Genomic DNA, 23,684 nt, shown 5'->3' on the forward strand with positions numbered 1-23,684 from the left:
GGAACAGAAAGAGACAGTTTCAGGTGATTTTTGTATAAAGTGGTCCATTCAAATGGGTACTTCAGCGCAGACTTACTAGAAGTATAAAATCTCTTAGAGGTCAACTTTAAAACTTCCCACAACTATCAAGTTCCAAATATATTAGGATACCAAGCCTACTGAAGCATCCCAAAATTTGCTAACAAACATCAGAATACCCAGAAAGACCTGAAGCTACGTCATTCTGAGAGGATGGGAATCAACTTCATGAACGGGGATCACAAAGGCAAGGTTAAAGGGAGGGAAGAATATGGATTATAACAACCAGTCACCCAATTTCCCACACCCATACAATTTACAGTAGCTAAAACCAACTGAAAGGAAGAAAGCAATGGTCTTTCTCTAACACACTAAGTATGAAAGGGAAAGACTATAGGGGGATCACTAATTTATTAATAGGTGGTGCGCATGGTAGGAAGGGAGACCAAAAACAAGAGTCTAGGGAAGGGATAAGTCTCAAAGGCCATGGCTCAGCCACTTACCCGCTCCTTGTAGTAGAAGGAGCTGATGGAGACCTGCTCCTTCTCACTGCGCGTGGGGCTCCCACTGTACAGACGGAGGTTCCCAGGGGCCTCTGTGCGGATCTTCATGGGTGCAATCAAGCCAGTATGATAGGCAGACAAGGCCGAGAGAGATCTGCGGTTGAAAAGGCAAGGTTATCCGTACTGGTTTCTTCAATCTTGTCATGGTTCTAAGTGATGCCACTCTTAGCACTTGATGAAATCAGAAGGAAAAGATGGATATAACAGGGTGGGGATGATAGAAACTCCAAAAAGGAGCCAAATAGCAATTTTAGAACTGAAAAATGCTTTATCTGCAGAAGCAGAGAATGTTTCTATGACTATATACACAGAAAAGTCAAAAAAATCTGTAAATTACTTAAACTAGTAAGTGTATTTAAATACAAGGTCAATCTACAATAATCTATAGTATTTCTTTATATCAAACATTTGGAAAATAAACATTTTTAAAATTGTGATGCATTTACAATAGCATCAAAACACATTAAATGCCTAGGGACACACTTAAAGATGTAGATTGAAAATACAAGTATTGCTGAGAGAAATTAAATAAGACTGAAAACAATAGAGAAATACATTGTGTTAACAGACCACAAGATTTCATGTTGTTAAAATGTTGATTTTCTCCAAATTAATCTACAGAATTGATGCAATTTCAAGCAGAACATGAGCAGACTTTTTTTGTAGAAACCAGTAACCTGATTCCTATTTTTATAGAAATTATACAATCCTATACAAGAATAATAAAGTTAGGGGACCTAACTACCAGATTTGAAGACTTACTATACAAACCTACATTGACAGGGTAGTGTTGGCATAAGGAGAAACCAACAAATCAAAGAGAAAATACAGTCCAGAAATAGATTCAAAACATATGGTCAATTGATTTTCAACAAACGTATCAATGTAAATTTGACAAAAGCAAAATGTCTTCCATAAATGGTGCTATATATATGTATAAAACAACTATCTACCTCTACTGAAGACAAAAAAAAAACCCTTTGACTCCCTCCCACCTCACATCATACACAAAAATTAATTCGAGATTAACTACAGACCTTAAAGAAGGAATTTAAATCTATAAATTTTTAAGAGGGAACACACAATATCTCTACGACCTTGGGGTAGGCAGACATTTTTTTTTAGACAAGACACAGAAGCACCAACCCTAACACTTAAAGAGTGATAAACAACTGCAGTAAAATTAAACGCTGCTAATACATGAAAATCATTAAAGAGGGAGAAAGACAAGTCACAGATTAGGAGGAAATCAATATATATATACCCAGCAAAGGATTTGCAATCAGAATGGATAAAGAAGTACCACAAACAGATGATAAGAAACATAATCTAAAATAACTCGACAAAACACTAGAACAGGCACATCACAAAAGAAGACAATCAAGCGGTCAACTCGCACACGAAAGTTGTCCACCATCACTATCTTGGCTTCCCAGGTGGTTCGGTGGTGAACAATCTGCCTCCAATGCAGGAGATATGGGTTTGATTCCTGGGTTGGGAAGATCCCCTGGAGAAGGAAATGGCAACCCACTCTAGTATTTTTGCCTAGAAAATCTCATGGACAGAGGAGCCTGGTGGGCTACAGTCCATAGCATCGTAAAGCATCAGACACAACTTGGCAACTAAGCAACAACAACGAACCATTATGTTAGTGAAATGCAAGTCCATGTGCCCGATGCACAGGGAGGTCAAGCAATATCAAAATGTTGGGGTCTGGAACAGAGAAAGATTTGCTGAGGGTCCTGCAAGGAGATGGATGGCTGGTCTCTTAAAAGCCCCAAACTCCCCGAGAGTTCTCAGCAAAACCCTTTTACAGGAAAAGTGAGGGAGGGGAGGGGTCAGTTGCTGCAAACTTCTTGGTGTTAGATCCTGTGTTCTTGAGGTCAGGTAACAACATTCCTGTAAATCTCAACTGCTGCTGCTGCTGCTAAGTCGCTTTAGTCGTGTCCGATTCTGTGCAACCCCATAGACGGCAGCCCACCAGGCTCCCCCATCCCTGGGATTCTCCAGGCAAGAACACTGGAGTGGGTTGCCATTTCCTTCTCCAATGCATGAAAGTGAAAAGTGAAAGTGAAGTCGCTCAGTCGTGTCTGACTCTTAGGGACCTCATGGACTGCAGCCCACAAGGCTCCTCGGTCCACGGGATTCTCCAGGCAACAGTACTGGAGTGGGGTGCCATGTCTTCTCCTAGACAAACATTATTCTCTGTTCTGACAAGAAAGATCACAGTCTCTCGGCAAAACTTTCACTCTCTGAGGTCCAGGTCCTGGCCAAGAGGAGGTATATTCACTTGGTGGCTCCCTCAGGGCCAGGTCCCCAGCTGTCATTGCTGAGGGAGTCTGGTGCCCAGGACCCAACCGGCCCTCAGGCTCCTCAGGCCGCCCAAATGGTGGGGACCAGGTTACGCGGACTGTGGCTGACATTAGGTCCCAGAGGCAGGAATGGCAGAGAGGTTCACTGCCACCTCAAGGCCTGGGCCGGAGGCCAGTGGGTGAGCTGACGGGCTCTAGGGAGAAGACTGGGATCTGCCTCTTACGTCACTCAGCCTGATGACCACCACTCCGCTGACTGTAGGCTGAATGAACCAACTGATAGTCGCTCACTAACAGTTGGTCACTTTGGGGAGGGGCCCACTGCACACCAACCAATGGCTGAGCAGGACCACCAACGGTCACTCACTGACAGTTGGTCGCCTGGGGAAGGGGCCCACTGCAACGCCAACCAGTGGCTAAGCAGGACCACCAACAGTCACTCACAGACAGTTGGTCGCTTGGGGGAGGGGCCCACTGCACACCAACCAATGGCTGAGCAGGACCACCAACGGTCACTCACTGACAGTTGGTCACTTGGGGGAGCGGCCCAATATGGTACCAACCAATGGCTGAGCAGGACCACCAACAGTCGCTCACTAACAGTTGGTCACTAGGGGGAGGGGCCCACTGCGCACCAACCAATGGCTGAGCAGGACCATCAACGGTCACTCACTGACAGTTGGTCGCTTTGAGGGAAGGGCCCACTGCAACGCCAACCAATGGCTGAGCAGTACCATCAACGGTCACTCACTGACAGTTGGTCGCTTTGAGGGAAGGGCCCACTGCAACGCCAACCAATGGCTGAGCAGGACCACCAACGGTCACTCACGGACAGTTGGTCCCTTGGGGGAGGGGCCCAATATGGTACCAACCAATGGCTGAGCAGGACCACCAACAGTCACTCACGGACAGTTGGTCGCCTATAGGAGGGGCCCAATATGGTACCAACCAATGGCTGAGCAGGACCACCAACGGTCACTCACGGACAGTTGGTCGCCTGGGGGAGGGGCCCAATATGGTACCAACCAATGGCTGAGCAGGACCACCAACAGTCACTCACGGACAGTTGGTCGCCTACGGGAGGGGCCCAATATGGTACCAACCAATGGCTGAGCAGGACCACCAACGGTCACTCACTGACAGTTGGTCGCCTACGGGAGGGGCCCAATATGGTACCAACCAATGGCTGAGCAGGACCACCAACGGTCACTCACTGACAGTTGGTCGCCTACGGGAGGGGCCTAATATGGTACCAACCAATGGCTGAGCAGGACCACCAACAGTCACTCACGGACAGTTGGTCACTTGGGGGAGGGGCCCACTGCGCACCAATCAATGGCTGAGCAGGACCACCAATGGTCACTCACTGACAGTTGGTCGCCTGGGGGAGGGGCCCACTGCAATGCCAACCAATGGCTAAGCAGGACCACCAACAGTCACTCACAGACAGTTGGTCGCATGGGGGAGGGGCCCACTGCACACCAACCAATGGCTGAGCAGGACCACCAACGGTCACTCACTGACAGTTGGTCGCCTGGGGGAGGGGCCCACTGCAATGCCAACCAATGGCTAAGCAGGACCACCAACAGTCGCTCACAGACAGTTGGTCGCTTGGGGGAGGGGCCCACTGCACACCAACCAATGGCTGAGCAGGACCACCAACGGTCACTCACTGACAGTTGGTCGCCTGGGGGAGGGGCCCACTGCAACGCCAACCAATGGCTAAGCAGGACCACCAACAGTCACTCACAGACAGTTGGTCGCTTGGGGGAGGGGCCCACTGCACACCAACCAATGGCTGAGCAGGACCACCAACGGTCACTCACTGACAGTTGGTCGCCTACAGGAGGGGCCCAATAAGGTACCAACCAATGGCTGAGCAGGACGACTAAAGGGCCCACAGGAACCTTCACAAGGTAACCTAGGAGGAAGGTTACAGCTTGCACAAAGGCAGCATATTAAGAGCTGCCACTCTACTACAATGAGTCATTATCATGGAAACACAAGTTAAAGGTACAATGAGATACTACTGCACACCACCACAATGGCTAAGGTTGAAAAGGCTGAAAACACCAAGTTTGGGAGAGGATGTGATAGCCAGAATCCTGAAACACTGCTTGAAGAGTATAAAATGGCACAACACTAGGGACAGACTTTTTGGCAATTAAACAGGCACATATCCTACGACCTAGAGATCTACTTCTTGGATAGAGAAATTATTACACATGGACATTAAAAGACCTGTATGTGTAGGTCTACATACAATAAAAATAAAAACTGGAAATAATCCAAGTGTCCATCAACAGAAGTATAAATAAATTATATGACTGTCATACAATGGGACTGATACACACAATAATGTGGAAATCAATTTTAAAAACATTAAGTTGAGCAAAAGAAGCCAGACATAAAATATTATATGCTGCATGATTCTATATAGATGAAGTTCACGCACAGGCAAAACTAAACTTCACTGATGAAAGCAGAAGAGTCGCTTCCTTTGGGTAAAGGGACTAGGGAACTTTTGGGGAGAGGTGAGGGCAAAGCTGTATATTGATCTAGATGCTAGTCATCAAGGCACAGACTTCACATTTGTGTACCCTAAATTATACCTCAGCAAAAAACTGTCAGTAGGAACAAACATTCTAATTGGAACATTTTCCTGCTGACCCAAAGTTCAGATACAGATATTTGTGGTTTCCCTTTAAGAGTAGGTGATTGTTTTCTAGTCCAACCTTTGGAATAACGAACCTGGTGTCATGAAGGGGCTTCTCTGGCATTTAACTCCCAGTTCTTGTGGGGCCAATTTCTCATCTGCCTGAGTTACTGCAGAGACAGGCAAACTCCCAAGACAGCAGTAGCATCTGCTCATGAACTTTCTTTCTTGTTAGCTTAGCTATTCATTATTAAGTTTGCTAATTATATCATATACAATATAACCAGGTGTTTGTAGCAAGAGTGTTTCCAAGTTATTCTGGCCATCAGACTGCAGAACCAAAAGACTTAGGCATAATATTTAAGTTAAAAAACCACTAGTATGGGGGTGGTTGTAAATGTATGGGGTCAGGGGTATGTGTTCTCTACATTCAACTTTGCTATGAACCTAAAACTGCTCTAAAAGATAAAGTGTATTAATTAAGAAAAAAATTTACAATATGATACAGTCATTCAGCTCTGAAGTATATATGTAAGAAAAATGAAAAAATACATATCCACACAAATATCTGTACAGAATGTTCATAGCAGCATTATTTGTAATGGTCAAACAGTGGAAACAATGCCAATGTCTGCTGACTGGTCTGAATGAATAAAAAAAATATGGTATATACACATGTGATGGAATATTATTTGGCAATAAAAAGAAATAACTGATACAGGCTATAACATGTATGATCCTTAAAACTATACTAAGTGAAAAGAGTCAGTAAAAAAGGAACACATATATAATGCCATATACATGAACTGTCCAGAATTAGGCAAATTTATAGAGAGAAAGTAGATAAGTGTTTGCCCAGGGCTAAAGGAATGGGGGACTCAGGAACTAGGGTGACCCCCTAAGGAATTCAAAGTTTCTTTCTGGTATAATTACAAGGTTACAGATTGATTTTAGGGATGGCTGGCTGCACATCCACTACACATGTGTGGTAATGTTAAGAATGATCAATTGGTGTTGAAAGAAAAATGTGAGTGTTAGTTGCTCAGTCATGTACAATTCTTTGCGACCCAATGGACTATATCCACCAGGCTTCTCTGTCCACAGAATTCTCCAGGCAAGAATACTGGAGTGAGTAACCATTCACTCCCTTCTTCAGGGGATCTTCCCAACCCAGGGATTGACCCGGATCTCCTGCATTGCAGGCAGATTCTTTACCATCTGAGCCACCAGACGGTACACTTTACCCTATTAGTGTTATGGGACTATAAATAATCTCTTTTGCTGTTTTTCTAGTTTTATTTAATGTTCAGATAATACTTTAGCAATACGGGGACAGCACATTAAAACAGCACTTGCCTTGTTTTGACAAACACACTTTTATCAAGCAATTCCTCCCAGCAGTAACTTAATAGTAGAAATCTCAGCTTAGGTGCAGTTTAATGAACCTTAATCTTTTGGGAATAAATTTTACGATGAGCACTTGCTCATAACTAACACAAACTGTCCAAAAGCAAATTCCCACATGTCTGCTCACTTCTGGCCCATGAATGTAGCTTATGCCTGCATCTCCCACTCACCTCGGAGTAGGCTCAGTAGGAGAGACTGCTCGGTGCATCGTCATGGGCCTTGTGAAATACACCAGATACCCTGTCAAAGGAGACATCACACATGCACATCAAGGTCACTGAGCTGATCATGGGAAATCTTAAGACGGTACTGGTTAATCTTTTTTCTACTTCAACATACTTGAAGGATAAGACACAGTATTTTAAGTTGCAGGGGCTCATGACTGCAGCCGTACTTAAGACAAAGATCAGAATCTCCAGGATCGGGACTTTCCTAGTGGTCCAGTGGTTAGAATCTGCCTTCCAATGCAGGGGATGTGGGTGGTTGGGGAACTAAGATCCCACAGGCCTTGGGGCAACTAAGCCCAAGCACCACAGCCAGAGCACCAGCGCGCTGCAACGAAAACCCAGTGCAGCGCCCCCTAAAAGAATCTCTAGGATCCAGGAGAGACAAGGATGTATGTGGTTTGGAAAAGTTTTCACAGGTGTTTTATATTTCCTACATACATTCTCAATATTCAGAGTCAAGACTCAAATTCACACTCATCAGAATGAAAAAAGTTAAGACCATAATTCTGCTAAACATTCTTAGAATATGTCTGTAAATGCCAATCCAGCTCAGATAACACTATGACGGAAATCTTTTGAGTTCTCAGGAAATTAAGAAAAATTTTCTGATGGAAATTTTTATAGAGACATTCTTTGTCTCAAATCTAGACTCAGAGAACCAAAAAAAACCTACCTGCCCCACAGAACCTGGCCCCCGATGTTCTGGGAAAGGGAATATTGGCATCCTGGTAGGACCCGTAGGCGGTGGTCACCCGGGCGAATGTTGGTAGGGGCGGCGTGACGGAGTTCGGGAGTGCGAAGGGGTTGCTGGAAGCACTGTCTTCTTGGTTCTGAAAATTTAAAATCAAAGAGACTAAAACCCATAATCTGTCTTCAAGATGAATTACAAAATAGGATACATTATTACATGATCAGGGAGCCCAGGACTTTAGGAAGGAGAAAGGAAACAAAAGCCCCAGGCAGAGATAGGTAACAAGGATCCCACCACAAAAGACTCCAGGCAGGAGACGAGCTGGCGCAGGCAGGGCTCCAAACAGCTCTGGTTGCGTTTCACTTTTTGCAGGGAAGTGTCTTTCAGGATCTAGAAAAGGCACAAAACACAGTCAGAAGAGCAACAAACTTCCTCCTGATTTGCTTTTATTGTGAGAAGCACTGGAAGCAGTGACGATGCTCGGTGACCAGAGTGTGGCTGTGTCTGAGGCTGCCAACACAACATGCTGCTTTCCACCTGTCCAGGAGGCTCAGAGAGAAGACTCCTTTGTGAATGCTCTTCCAGAAGCCCTTTCCTTTGCCAGGGCACGCACACATGCTGGCTTTGAGATGGCACATTTCTTGTATTAGAATGACCATTCTTCCTTAACAGTGAATTCTACTCCTTGGTTCTCCCCCAGCCCCACCCTCCTCCATGAGAAATCTCAGTACCACTTGGAAGTAACATCCTCCAGTCTGAACTGAAAACGGCTCAAAGTGATACATACACGACAGAGGGAAGAGAGTCCATCTTCTTTGTTTCATTTCGGCTGCACTTGTAGCTGTGGAATTCAGTTCCCCAACCAGGGACTGAACCCAGGGCCTTGGCAGTGAGAGCATAGAGTCCTAATCGTTTGATTGCCAGCGAATTTCCAGATGTCACTTTAGTGAAAACTGGAAAGTAACTTTTTTTTGATCCTTTAAAAATATAAAATCTGACATTTTAAAGTACATGCTATAGGTATCAGAGAAGGCAATGGCAACCCACTCCAGTACTCTTGCCTGGAAAATCCCATGGACAGAGGATCCTGGTAGGCTGCAGTCCATGGGGTCTTGAAGAGTCAGATACGACTGAGTGACTTTGCTTTCACTTTTCACTTTCATGCACTGGAGAAGGCAATGGCAACCCACTCCAGTATTCTTGCCTGGAGAATCCCAGGGATGGGGGAGCCTGGTGGGCTGCCGTCTATGGGGTCGCACAGAAGTGGACACGACTAAAGCGACTTAGCAGCAGCAGCAGCTATGGGTATAAACCGACATACACATACTGAAGACAGGCATGTAAGTTGGACCCGGGCTGTCTAACACGGAAGTCATTACCCACATGGGGCTACTAACACTAAGCACATGAAGTGTGCTCGGCCAGTCTGGACCAAGATGTGCCGTGAACACAAAACTTACACCAAAAGCTGCAGGCTTAGGATAAGAAAGGGAAAAAAAGAGAAAGCTATCTCAATAATTTTTATATTGCTTACATGTTGATATGATAACACTTTGGATATTCTAGATTAAATAAAAATATTACTGAAATTAATCTACCTATTACTTTTTTTTAGGATAGCTACTAGAAAATTGAAAATTACATGCAGTCTACATTTCATTTCTATTGGATACCACTGAACTAGACCTTTAGAGCACTTCCTTATCCTATCATTTTTATACCAATAGAAAAATCTCTTTTTTATATGTTCAAATGAGGCAACAAAATGTTCAGATTACCAGGACAAGATGTCAAATACCACAAAACCTGAGTAATTAGCATTTCAGAGACTCTTACGAAGCTTAAAGTTTCCTGGTTACCTATCATACCCCAAGAAGATGGAACAGTCAAGTGAGTCTAATACAAACTAGGCAAAAATGAACAGCAATCAGGTCAAGCTGGTGCCATTAGGACATTTTCACTGATTTCCCACATGATGCCGCTCAGATGGAAGAAGGCATATCATCCTAGCTTGAGGGCCATTTTTACGAGAATTCCACCTGATCAGCTCTGTGTGAACTGACATCAAGTTTCCGAACCTATCCAGGTCAAGAGGAAACGCCAGGCTGTTAGAGGAAGCCCACCCTGGCCAGGCACCGTAGTAACCACTTGCATGAGCTGTTTTATGACAGGAGGCCCTGAGAAGGAACACAGAAGTAATAAGCCACCGGCAACCGGAAGAGTGCAGGAAAGGTCAAAAGGAGACACCAGGTGTCCGACCACCTCCCAGAATCCTTCTCGCTCCATCCGTCTTGGCTGAACAAGGCAGGCACCACCAGGAAGGCTCTGAGCCAGAATGGCTGGCTAAAGACAATCCAGAAACCCATTACCATAAAACCAAGACTGCAAGTCATGTAGCAGAGCAGTTCTCCTGGGTTCCCTTACCCTCCTGCTCTCCTCCCGGGTGCCCTTCCCAATAAAATCTCCTGCTTTGTCAGCGCGTGTCTCCTCAGACAATTCATTTCCAAGTGTTAGACAAGAGCCCAGTTTCAGGCCCTGGAAGGGGTGCCCCCTACTGCAACAAGGCTATTCCCCTTCATTCAGGCACCACAGTCATATCATACACCCCACCTAACTTGTCCCAACTTGTCCAGCAAGCCAGCCTCACTCTAAGTGACAACATCTCTTCTTATGGAACAGATTTTTTTAATGACCTTAAATATTTTTTTTTTCTGATTAGAAATTGTCTTGTAGCTTCAGAATATATTTTGCCTATAGTCTCCAAATAAATGAAGTTGTATTGTATTAAGCTGGGATCTCATAGCTTTAATGAGATCTGTGAGCAGATTATATGCAATTACAGAACTGCCTATTATTTACATGCACTATTTCTGAAGTTACATGCAACATCTGTGCCAGTTTTTCTGCAAAAGGGTCTATGATTTCCATTAGACTTTCAAAGAGGGGGTAGGTCCCTGACCCAAAGAGATTAAGAAACAACACTCGGGATTTTCTACACAAAAAGAATACAACTGTTAAAACTCACATGAGGAAGGACAGATGACGTCCAAATCTTAACAGAGGTGTTTTCATTCAGCTTTACTACTCAGCTCAGACCCTGAGGGCGTCAGGGAGAACTTGCACACACAGAGGCCCACCTTGAGCAGCTTCGCTTTCATGGTGGACGTGATGGTGGTGGGGTTGATGAACTGGAAGGAGGGGGCGGCGTGGTTTGGGTACTGCGCGGGGAACTTCACCAGCATCTTGACGCGGTGACTGCTGCAGTGCACCGACACTGTGCAGCTCCTGTCTGCCGCGTCCATCTGCGGGGGACCAAGCCAGAGCTGCTTTAGAGAGGAGCTGCAAAGCGTCTTCAGAGGCAAACAGGTGTGAATAAGGTAACAGAATGCGCCAGGTTGCTGGTAACAGAGTCAAGGGAGAGAGTCTCCCAAGACAAATAATAGCGCAGGTGTGGACAACTCTTATTCAAAATGGGTTTTCAGTTTTAGCACTGGTTTAATAAGCTCAAAGTGTTCTGACTTAGAAAAGCTTGATCTCGAAGCTGTGAGATAGGCTGAAACTTGTTATATTTATTTGGAGATGGGAAAACAAAGCAGGAAGATGTTAAAAACCTCACTCAAGTTAAAAGCACTCCTGGGAAAATCCATAGAGACTGAAAAAAGATGAGTGTCTATCAGCCAGGAGCTGGGGAGAAAGGAAACAGGAAGATGCTGCGAAGGGATGTAGGATTTCTTTGGCGATGATGAAAAACGCTTTGAAAGTAGCAGTGGTGATGATTTGTAAATCATGGGTTTGTAAATGTACTAAGAACCATTAAATTATACACTTTAAAAGGGTGAGTTGTGTGGTATGTGATTTTATTCTGTTTTATTTTATATTCTTTTATGGCTGTGCCTCACAGCACGTGGGATCTTACTCCCCTAATCGGGGATCGAACCTGTGCCCACCACAGCAGAAGCATGGAGTCTTAACCACTGGACCACCAGGGAAGTCCCTTCCGGTAATTTTTAAAAAGCAGTCCTGGGAAAGGAACCAAACTCTCCTTCTTGGACTAGATCACTGGGCAGCCCAGCTGTTCTCAGCTGGGATAGAGGGAACAAAACTGAGTTGACAGAGATAACCAGTCCACCAGAGAGGCCATTATCCCTTTCAATTTCTTGTAGTGCCAACTAGAGACGGCAGCTGGGGGACAGTGAAAAGAGCCACACGTGCAGGGAGCCTGGAGACTGGGATTCAAACACCTGCTCAGCTCGGACAAGTTACTCCATTTCTTAGTGTCTCTATTGCCTCGTCTGTAAAGTGGGGATAAGACCACTTAATTCAGAGCTGCTTTAAAGGCCAAAGGGGACAACTAAGTGTGCAGACCCAGGCCTACTGTTAATGGAATCTGGGCAAAAGCCAAACTCCTCAAGTTTAAAACTCCTTCACGGAGACTCAGTTAGTTCTCTGAAGCCAAGTGTTTCAATACCCGCCCTAAAGGAAAAATGTAAATAAGCGTCTCCAAGTTAAATGAACAAAGAGGCTGGGTCACCTTCTTACTATGAATCTAAACCACCAAGGAAATAACCAACTGCTAAGGCAAGCACAAAGAACCTTGGAGAATAAGGAGGTTGGCTTTCAAACTCAGCCCTGCCATTAACTTCACCAGCAGCCTCCGCCAAAACACTAAACCTTCCCAGATCTGAGCACCTTCACATAGGGTCAAATAAATGTTGGAGCATCTAAGGAGATTTTAAGACATACGAGCATCCGTTTACCCCTTAGTTCATCTTATGAGAGCACAATAGCGTAAAGGTGAAAAAAACTTGTATTTGTTAAAACATTTCTTTCTTTAAAATAGATGGGACTGGCTTCGCTGGTGGCACAAGTGGTAGAGACTCCACCTGCCAATGAAGCAGACGCAAGAAACAAGGGTTCGATCTCTGGGTTGGGAAGACCCACTGGACTAGGAAATGGCAACCCACTCCAGTATTCTTGCCTGGAAAATTCCATGGGGTTGCTAAGAGTCGGACACAACTGAACAACTAACAGTTGTTAGTTAACAGTTAATTATTTCTTTACAAAACCGGAACAAGAAAGCAAGGACACAGACTTCCCTGTTAAAGCAGAAAAGCCATTTGCTAGCCCAAATCATGGCTGAAACAGTCCCCTCAGCCACCAACCGCAAGCATGAGAGACAGAAAACCTGAGCACCTCCACGTTCACATTGCGAATCTGCACGTTGATCAGAGAGAACTCCTGCTGCAGAGTCTGAGGCAGGCCCGGCTGCTCTGATTTCTTCTCCTCCAAGAGACTGCTTGGGGGGTCTTCCTTTAAGACTAGCGGGAGAGACAGGGTCACTTGTTGGAAAACATTTCTGAAATGCATTCAGAGAGCAGTTCTGGGGTATCTACCACAACTCAGAGATGCAGAGAGGGGCACCATACCTAGAACATCAGTGTGACCAATTACCTTCTTCCTCCCCATGGCTGGAGTTGTGCTGGTGATCTGTGTCCTGGGTGTGAAGGATCTTCTCAGGTTCCGGGAGAAGGGCAATGCTCTCAATGAACTCATCAACACCATCTAAGATGTCATTTGCACAAAGCTGCGAAGGAGAGAAATGTTAGCCCCAAACCAATACAATCAAAATGGGTTTTGCCCATACCCTACTCTCCCTGGTTAAACACACGGGAAAACAGACTATTATTCTACCCCAGAAAATGTTTTATCAGGTTCATAGTTTTTGAAAATCTCAGAAAACCTTTTAAACTTCAAGCTTTGATGGAGTTATCAAGCCAGCCAAGAGCAAAAATATAACTTAAAAGCATTTGGAGCATATGGTACTTTCTGGAGGAAAAAAATTTAAACAGCAGTAAGATGATGATGTTTCACCAAAATGCTCAAGAGTGACTTGGTCCTAAGCAGTTTAGCAAATCTGTCTCGGCATTCTCTATCCACTGTGCACAGAGCGCTGTGTGGGATGGAATATAAGTGAGACATCATTCCCACCTTCAAGGAACTTTGCCACTGGAGGAGAAGACAGAACCCCGTAACGGGGCAGGGCAAAGTGAGGGTCAGGAAAGCAGTTTGCACCTGGGACCACGGTGCTTCACGTAAGCACAGATACAGTTCATGGGGCACAGACTGGAAAGGGCTTCACACAACAGGTGTTGCTGATGAACGTGCAGGACTCTGCCCTGGGCCAGGGTAGATTCCCTAGCCCATTGGTGACAGAAAGAAACGATGCCCCCAGGCCACCTTCTCAGTACTCTAACCCACACTATCTTAGACCAGGGCAGGAGGAAAAAAAGACATTCACAGGCTTTGCATCCTTGAAGTTCTGACACTGACGCTGGCTCCTGAAGACCTCAAAGCCTCAGTGTAGTAAACCCGAGCCACTCGGCCAACCAGCCAGTACGTATTAAACATCTATCGTGTATCCTCTAACTTCTGCAACTACCAAATCTTTTAAGTTTCTGGCATATCCCGTTAACATTCTTCCACAACAACACTGAATACATACCCTTTGCATCTGGGAATCCACCCGCCACATTCTCAAGGTCTGATCCCGTGACCACGTGACCAGTTGGTAGTCCTTGGACCCTGGAAATCACCAGATAAGAATCCTGACGTTTTCCTGGATTCAACATCACATTTGTTCCAGGTTGAGATGGAGGGAGAGTCATTCATTCATTCATTCGTCCATGTAACAAATATTTATGGAACACCTCCTATATGCCAGGCACTGTTCTAAGTACGAGGACTACAATATGAACCAAGAATCTGTCTTTACAGATCTCACATTCAAATGGTGGAAACAGACAAACACACAAAAAAGCATGCCCGGTGGTGATAGAGTTGTTAAAAAACACTGTGGATAACTGGATAGAGACTGACAGGGGAACCATTTTTAGACAGGACTTCTCATAGGAAGTCACATTTGAGCAGAACCTTAAACAAAGTGAAATAAAAGCCGGCAAATTAGCAGGTGAAGAGTGATGCTGGAATTTAAGGTCTCACTGAACTTTCACCTCCACAAATGTTCTATCCTTTCTGTTCCAGAGGAGCTGGGAATGAATAGGCTGTCTGTAAAACATACTGCTTTAAATGCATCACGACATCTTACTGTTTAAAAGAATTTTTTGGTAAATTGTTATTTACCAAATCTCTTGTATGTGTTAAAACATTTCTTTCTTTAGAATAGATGGGAATGGCTTCCCTGGTGGCGCAAGTGGTAAAGAATCCCCCTGCCAATGCAGTGGATACAAGAGACGGGGGTTCGATCCCTGGGTTGGGAAGATTTTACACATCTCGTAATAAAAGGAATAATCGATCTTTATTAGTCTTAACTGAATTTGTATTTCCACACAACAGAGCTAGTCAAAGGGAAATTACCCTAACAAGGTTCAAGGTGGTTTCTAAAAGAGCTTTATGGAAGATCAGGACATTTCAGGGTGATTCTGTAGTATCAAGAATCTTCTTTATGGTTATCTTCAGAGAGTAAACAACCTGGAAATAATTTCATCTGACGCCCTCATTTTATGCATGGGGAAACAGAGGCAACAGAAAACAGTAAGGGCCAAAATTTCCTTCTCTGGGATCGGGGGAAGGGATGGTTAGGGAGTTTGGGATGGACATGTACACACTGCTATATTTAAGACGAATGACCAACAAGGACCTGCTGTATAGCACAGGGAATTCTGCTCAAATCCAGCCTGGATGGGAGAGGGGTTTAATGGAGAATAGATACTTGCATATGTATGGTTGAGTCCCTTTGCTGTCCACCTGACACTGTCACACTTAGTCAGGTACACTTCAATACAAAGATAAAAGTTTACCAAAGAAAGTTCCTTCTCTTTGTCACTGCCTTCAGCCAAGCCTTCACTCAATGTTTTAATACACTCCTGTGCACAACAAGCAAGACAGCAAGTATTCTGAGCTACTGCCTGTCCGAAGTCCCACCATCCAGCCCATTCCATAGCAACAATTTTCTGACTCTACAGCCAGCCTCTTTTCTCTTTCGGGGGGCAAGCCACAGGGCACGCGGGATCTTAGTTCCCTGACCAGGGATTGAACTCGCACCGCCTGCTTTGGAAGCACAGTCTTCTATGGTCTGGAGCACCAGGGAAGTCCCCTCCAGCCTCTTTTCATGTCTCTGATAGTGAAGAAAAGTTACGCCTAATTCCTTTCTAAACCCAATTCCTCTACTTGGGCCTTTGGCCCTATTCCCTCCCATTTTCAAAAGACCTTTGCTTTCCTAGATACTCCCTTTTTTCATCTTCTCCTTGCCTTCAAATCAAGAGGGAAGCAGCCTCTGCCCCTGCCTCTGAAGGCAACCTCATTCACAAACCCAGTTCCCGCTGCCTCTGTTTCTGCTGTCTCATAATCAGGCTTCCCTCCTCAATGCGCTTTCGGAACTGTTCTCCTAACGATCATATGGCTTCCTATTTATACCTACTTACACAACTAAGCGCTTCTCTTATGCTGCATGGAGATCCTTCAGCAAAACCTGAAACCAATGACCTCCGCTTCCTTCACGAAGCATCCTTCTCCGTGGACCACAACATCCTGATTCTCTTCCTACCTCTGAGAGGGCCTTCACCACAGTGAAAACCAACATCAAAGTCTGAGGTGGGCCAATAAGAAATGACTAAGAGGACACGGCAGCAAAAATGAAATGGAACATCATTAGGCTGAGAAAGAAAGAAAATATAAGGATGCATGAAGGATGATTATATTTATAAAAGGTTCAAAAACAAATAAACCTAAACTATTTTTAGGGATGCAGGAATGGGTAGTAAAACTATAAACAAGATAACAGAAGTCATATTGTAAATGTTAGGACAGTGTTTACCTCTAGGGAAGGGAAAGAACTGTGATCAGGAAGCTTCTGATTTCTAGCAATGTTCTCTCTCTTGACCTTGGTGGTAGTTACTCAGATTTTCACTTTATAAACTGTACATATTTTATGTAATTTTGTACATGATGTATCTCACAATATAAGAAGTTTAGAAAAAAAAAAAAAAACACCTATAACTTGTACTCAGAATTTTACTACTGGCTAGAACAGCCCTAATTTATACAATTCACCCTGCCAGCTCACAGATGACATAGACAACTGAAAATGGGCTGTTAAAATACTTTTGACTGCAATCCAAAACTACAGGCCAACCTCTCCCTGTCAGATCATGGGGAAACTCTGTCGTCTCTTTTCTACGGCAAAGTGCAAGAGGATGTGTTGAAAGCTGAAGTCAAGCATGGAAACTGAGGGGATAGAGACCAAGCAGCCTCACGTTTCTAGAAGCAGGAGAGACTATAGAAATGAATCAAGAGGATCATCGAAAGCGTCCTTTCAAAATCAATCCTGGAAGAGGCTCGTGAGGGTCACAAACCTGGGATAAGATGTCTGGTCTAATCCCAGGCCCACTAAAGACCTCTCCTGGACTCTGGACAAGTCACACCACTCCACCGCCTGGGGCTTTCCTTCTGTGATACAGAAAGTCCACGAAATTTACTTGTGGTCTGGAGAACATTTAGAGAGCGTGGCAGTAAGATCTCAAGACAAGGGAGGCTGCAGCTGAACTCACCAAGTGCCTCGGCAAAGGCAGACGAGAGTAACTGCTCACTGGCCGTTACTGCTTCTACCCAGAAGAGATTGCATCACTTCTGTCCATGTCTCAGGAGCCAAGTGGGTTACATGGCCAAACCTGTCTCCAAGGGGATGGGAGGTGAAACAGCCCTCTGTGTTTGTGAAGAGAACTGGGAATACGTGGTGGGTGGTACTGATGACGACTCTGCATCACCCTCATCAACACAGCGGGAAGGTGCAAGAGCCAGGGTTTTCAGAGTGTCGTGACCCTGGAGTTTTTCAGCTCTGGAAGTGACCCAACAGCAAAGCTACCAACCTCTTAGAAGCCCCTTCCAGGCAGGAGAGAGACTGCACAGAACGCAAGAGAAGAAGATGGGCCTGGGGTGGAACCGCAGCCGCACACCCTATCACCCATCTACAGTTAGGGGCAGGGGAACCCTGACTCCCGCTCGAAGCCAGCCCTGTTTCCACATCCTCCCCTTCGATCATGCAGCCCACCCTGACGGGAGCTGGAGGAAACTGGCCAGCGGTCCCCCACCCACCTTCCTTCTGTTTCCTCCACTGGAACTCCAGCACCACGTCATCGTGGCCCACGAAGGTATGGATTGGGGTGTTCAAGTCAAAGACATTCCACAAGAGCAGGCTGTTCTCCCTGCGCAGCTGGGGAACCATCACCGTCACCAACCCGTTGCTGAAAGGCTGCGGCGAGAAAGGGAAGAGCAGGCATCATTCCAGGGGGCATCCACTGAGTCCTGAGTTACCCAGCTTGGAGTTCTCACCTAACTTAAACAAATTAGACCTGGGGAACATTTTTCCAAATACTGTAAGCTAATGTCTACTTTTCGTTTGCTTTTCTTCTCTTTTCTTTCTTTACTGAAGGAAAGGACCACAGCAAGTAAAAGATAAAGTTAAGCCAAATAACTGGAGAAGAATGTTTTTTAATGTAAAATAAGCAAATGGCTCTGGAGGCTGCACCCTGGAACATACTGTCTCATACCCTAGCTCCTCTCACAAGACCCCCTGAGAGTTACTGAGTGCTTTCCTGGAATGAGGGTACAAGGCACACGGCAGGTGACTCGGGACAGCAAACAGCCCTGCCCTGTGGAAATGTACCAGAAGCACTCCGTCCATGTGAAGCAGCACCTTCCCATGGCCCCCGAGACCACAGCCTTTCAAAAGAATTGAGTGTCCATGGCGCGGTCGTGTCCAGCTCTTTGCAACCCCATGGACTGTAGCCCACCAGGCTCCTCTGTCCACGGAATCCTCCAGGCAAGAATACTGGAGTGGGTTGCCATTCCCTTCTCCTTCTCCAGGGGATCTTCCTGACCCAGGAATCGAACCCTGGTCTCTTGCATTGCAGATGGATTCTTTGCCATCAGAGCCACCAGGGAAACCCATTTCAAAGGCAAACCTTTCCATTTCAGGACTAACACATCCCACTTATCAACACCAATCTGTGCAGTAGCTAAGAAGCCCACTTGGTTGATATGCAGACTCTGTTCTCTAAGGAATAAACCACAGCCACCTAAAAGAGCATATTTATCTTCGCCTGCTCTCCTGGCAGCACTCTGAACTTTTCTGTTTATTTTTTAAAGCAAACGTATTAATCCAGAGAAGTATTTCAATTCACAAGAACGTCTGACTTCTTCCCAAGTGCTCCCAGATGTGAAGGCCAGTTAATACCCCAATTACCTTCTGCACTCCACGACGCCCCAGGGAACAGCCTGATGCATAAAGGAACCTTTACTCACCCTTGGGCTCCCTTTCAAGTTGACACTGAAGGAAATATATCATCTCTGATCAGCAGCAGTCAATGTGGCAAAAAAGACGGAAGTGTGATAAGAGCCCGCCCACTATATCTGCACCATTTTATGGTTGACACTTTTTCATACGGGGCTGTTTTTCAAAGAGAGAGCACACGGCACTGGCAGTAATACCACCGGACTGGACACTAAAGAATAGTGAAATTTACCACGATTTAAAAAAAGAGCAAGGAATATTAAAAACTATTCATATTTGACACAGGAGGAAGTTATTACTCAAAAAACATCAAGCGGCTTGTCCAAGGCCACACAAATATTAAACGGCTCACTGCAGCACTATTCACAAAAGCCAAGATAGAGAAACAACCTACTGTCCATCAACAGATAAAAACACAGAACCTACACAATGGAATATCACCCAGCCGTGAAAAAGAAGGAGATCCTGCCGTCTGTCATGGCACAGGTAGACCCTGAGGGCATTATGCTAAGTTAGATGAGTCAGAAAGAGAAGGACAGATACTCCATGGTGTTATTTATGTGCAGAATCTAAAAAGCAGAACTCAGAGAGACGGAGAGTAGAATGGTGGCTACCAGGGGCTGGGAAGTGGAAGAAATGGGGAGATGCTGGTCAAAAGGTACAAGCTTCTGGTTGTAAGATGAATGAGCTCTGGGGATCTAATGTACAGTGTGATGATTATGGTCAGTAATATCACATGGTATACTTAAGAGGTGCAAGAGAATATGACCTTAAATGTTCTTATCACAAAAACGAAGGGGTAACTATGCTAAGTGATGGAAGTGTTAATAAATGCTATAATGGTACAGCATTTATAGGAGTATAAATGCTATACTGCAGTATATTATACATAGTGGCATTATAGTGATAACTGTCTGGCAATACACAAATGTAACATGTCAACACGTTGCATAACTTGAACTTTCATCATGTGATATGTCAATTATATCTCAATAAAGCTGGAAAAAAATTAAATGGGATTGCTGGGCCCTAAACCCAGATCTTCTGGATCGAAAGCCAGAGTTCCTTCCAGGACAATTCACTGACCTCCAGCCTCTCAGCCCTCCAGCTCACCCTCCTCTTCGCCCTTACTGACCACCTTTACTCTGCCCAGCACCCAGCCCAGCTAGTCCATCGACGCTAGTACAGAGTCTCACCCAACATTCCAAGGCAAAGTTTTAAACAGATAACAGCTTTTATGCCGTCATTACCACCTTTGTCCCACCCCTAAACCAAGTCAGAAGGAGAAAACCACCTCACAAAGAAAATAAAAGAAAACGTGGCTGGCCCCTCACGTGCGGAACACCGAGATAATATTTCCAAGCGAGAGGAAGGGCAGCTCACTCACAGTGTATCTGGCCTTCCAGACAGGCACCTGGCAAGGAAGAATGTTGAGGTATTTCCGAGGCTGGCGGTAATCCCAGAACTGGAAGAAAGAAGCAGGATAATTTGTGAAATAAATGCCATTACAAAAACAAAAACAAACCTCAACTATTGAAAAAGCATAGCCTTTGAATTCCTTGCTTTCTGGCCTCTTAGACAGATTCAGCAGTGCCTCTGAGTCAGCCCCCAGGGCCATGCTCCTATGACAGAGATGCAAAGAAAACGCCCCTTTCACACTTAGAAACATTACAGGTGAAACAGAGACGTCATGAGGATCAGTCCTCAAGGCACCAGTGTGCCTTTTAAACCCCCTTCCCAGCTGGAAAGTAAAAGCGACTTTTTCATCCTGCATCACTATATACCACTTAGAGGAATTTAACTAACTATTGGGTTGGCAAAAAAAAAGTTTATTCAACTTTTTCTATGACATCTTATGGAAAAACCTGAACAAACTTTTAGGCCACCCCAATACTAATGGGCTTCCCTGGTGGCTCAGACGGTAAAGATTCTGCCTGCCATGCAGGAGACCCAGATTCAATCCTTGGGTTGGGAAGATTCCCTGGAGAAGGGAATGGCAACCCACTCCAGTCTCCTTGCCTGGAGAATCCCACGGACAGAGGAGCCTGGCAGGCTGCAGTCTACGGGGTCGCAAAGAGGTGGACACGACTGAGTGACTAGCACCACACTAACAGGAGCTGAAATGTAGTGGCCGCTGACTGCTTATCAGTTGAGGGAGCAAGAATAGCTGCCCCGTAGCCATGAGAGAATGACTTCTGAACAATATTATTTTGAATATGGGACTTAATTTTGGCAAAAAGTGTTGTCAGAAGAAACAAGGATTACCTCCTACCATCCCGTTCTAATCCCATCCTCTCCAACCCCCTTTTTTCCTTTTTGGCCTAGCTCTAACCCTCAATTCAACAGTTGTACTGTTTACAATCAACAAAGTGAAGTGAAATTCATTCAATGGTATCTTGTTCCAGTAGACTCCTTAGAATGCACAACAAAAAAAAAACAATAAAAATTCATATAAATTAGAAACTAATAAACTGTCACATAAACTAAGTAAATGATTATGAAGGAAAAAAATGGTATGCATTCAGCCTTAACAACTAAATACTAAAAACAGTGATTATTATTACAAGCATTTCTAAACTGCTTCACTTTTTTATAATTATGTTATTTATACACATTCAGTAAAAACTGTCTTTCTACCAGGATATATGGAAAAAATAAAATAACTATGCCAAAAATCTCATTTAATTCCTAAGCTAAAGGCAAATAGAAGGGGGAAGCATTGAAACAGTGACAGATTATTTCCGTGAGAAATCACTGCGACAGTGACTGCAGTCATGAAATTAAAATATGCTTGCTCCTTGGAAGGAAAGCTACGATAAACCTAAGACAGTGTATTAAAAAGCAGAAACATCACAAAAGTCTCTATAATCAAAGCTATGGTTTTTCTAGTAGTTATGTGTTGATGTGAGAGTAGGACTATAAAGAAAGCTGAGCACCAAAGAATTGATGCTTTCGAATTGTGATGCTGGAGAAGACTCTTGAGAATCCCTTGTACTGCACAGAGATCCAACCAGTCCATCCTAAAGGAAATCAACCCTGAATATTCACTGGAAGGACTGATGCTGAAGCTGAAGCTCCAATATTTTGGCTATCTGATGCAAAGAGTCGACTCATTGGTAAAGACCCTGATGCTGGGATGAGATTGAGGGCAGGAGGAGAAGCGGGTGACAGAGGATGAGATGGCTGGATACCATCGCTGACTCAACGGACTTGAGTTTGAGCAAACTCCAGGAGATAGTGAAGGACAGGGAAGCCTGGTGTCCTGTAGTCCATGGGTCCCAAAGAGTCAGTCGGACACAACTGAGTGACTGAACAACAAGCCAACTAGTAAGGAACAAGGACTGTGTTTCACATGTGGAAAGTGGCCTGTTATCTGCTTTATTACCCCTGGTATCCCAACCTCAGGGGTAATAAAGCTGTCAGTGAATACTGACAAATTTGGAGACCTCAAAGAAAGAGGAGGATGGTTTCTGGCTCCTGAACTTGGGAAACAAGCCGATCAGGTTATGGGGACAAAAACTTAAGGCCAGAACAAACAAAGAGAAAAACTACCCTGGGCACATAAATGTAAATTACAAGTCTAGGGGATTTAGAAACCTCCAGACGGAAGTTAACTTTTAAGGCTGAGTGTATGATTCTAGCTTTGCTAACCATACCAAAAAGCTGTACATGCCTGTCTAAAGTGAAGAATTACATTGGTGAAGCCAATCACAAAATTGCTAAGCAAACATCTGCGGTCAAATCTTTGTCCTTCCAGGCAGAGACCTGACCACAAGGAGAAACTCCATGCCCTGCATCCTTTCAAACAAGGGTGCAGATCACATTCCAAAGCCAGAGAACAAACAAGAAACACTGCACTCTGAGAGAAACTGAGAATAACAAGCTTATTGACATACATAAATCCTTGAGCATTTCCTGCAAGTTAGAGTAGCGTCCCCAACCTTTTCGGCAACAGGGACCAGTTTCGTAGAAGACAACTTTTCCATGGACCTGGGGGTAGTGGTTTTGGAATGATTCGAGTGCATTACATTTGTTGTGCACTTTATTATTATTACATCGGCTCCACCTCAAATCATCAGGCATTAGATCCCAGAGGCTGGGGACCCCTGAGTTAGAGAATCTCTAATAAAATAACTCCGTCCCTGACTTGTGCAAGGTGGATGACCAAAAACATCCTAACTTTTGCAGATATGATAATCATGTGTGAAAACTGCTGTTTTTCCACCCAGACTAATAGTCAACTTGGTAACTTTAATGACTGTGTGGGTTTTTCTCCTTTACTTGGGTATCTGTTGTGTTATTTTGATGAGCCAGTCCTTCAGAAATGGGACTTCCTGGCCGCATCTTGCAGAGTAAACTTCTAGTCCTTTCTAAATGTTTTTGTCTCTGACTTCCTTTCACAAACAGAAAGAAGACCCACCAAACAAACACAGGCGCCAAGTCAGACACGTGCTACTTCACCGCTCCCCTGGTCCACATCACCAGTGAACCTGCCCGGCTCC

General features: G+C 44.7%; 1 protein-coding gene across 1 annotated transcript in view; it reads right to left on the reverse strand.

Moving 5' to 3' along the window:
• The window catches only part of WDR59 (WD repeat domain 59), an 83,525-nt gene that overhangs the window by 23,424 nt on the left and 36,417 nt on the right, over positions 1 to 23,684 (reverse strand). The window contains exons 9-19 of the mRNA XM_018063144.1: positions 20,708 to 20,804; positions 20,570 to 20,647; positions 17,985 to 18,141; positions 14,377 to 14,456; positions 13,326 to 13,458; positions 13,068 to 13,192; positions 11,012 to 11,176; positions 8,169 to 8,264; positions 7,857 to 8,013; positions 7,127 to 7,196; positions 522 to 675 (exon numbers count right to left, since the gene is read on the reverse strand). Of these exons, the coding sequence (XP_017918633.1) occupies positions 522 to 675; positions 7,127 to 7,196; positions 7,857 to 8,013; positions 8,169 to 8,264; positions 11,012 to 11,176; positions 13,068 to 13,192; positions 13,326 to 13,458; positions 14,377 to 14,456; positions 17,985 to 18,141; positions 20,570 to 20,647; positions 20,708 to 20,804 (1,312 nt within the window). The remainder of the gene's footprint in view (positions 1 to 521; positions 676 to 7,126; positions 7,197 to 7,856; positions 8,014 to 8,168; positions 8,265 to 11,011; positions 11,177 to 13,067; positions 13,193 to 13,325; positions 13,459 to 14,376; positions 14,457 to 17,984; positions 18,142 to 20,569; positions 20,648 to 20,707; positions 20,805 to 23,684) is intronic.

The sequence above is a fragment of the Capra hircus genome, chromosome 18 (assembly GCF_001704415.2).
Source record: "Capra hircus breed San Clemente chromosome 18, ASM170441v1, whole genome shotgun sequence".
Taxonomy (NCBI): domain Eukaryota; kingdom Metazoa; phylum Chordata; class Mammalia; order Artiodactyla; family Bovidae; genus Capra; species Capra hircus.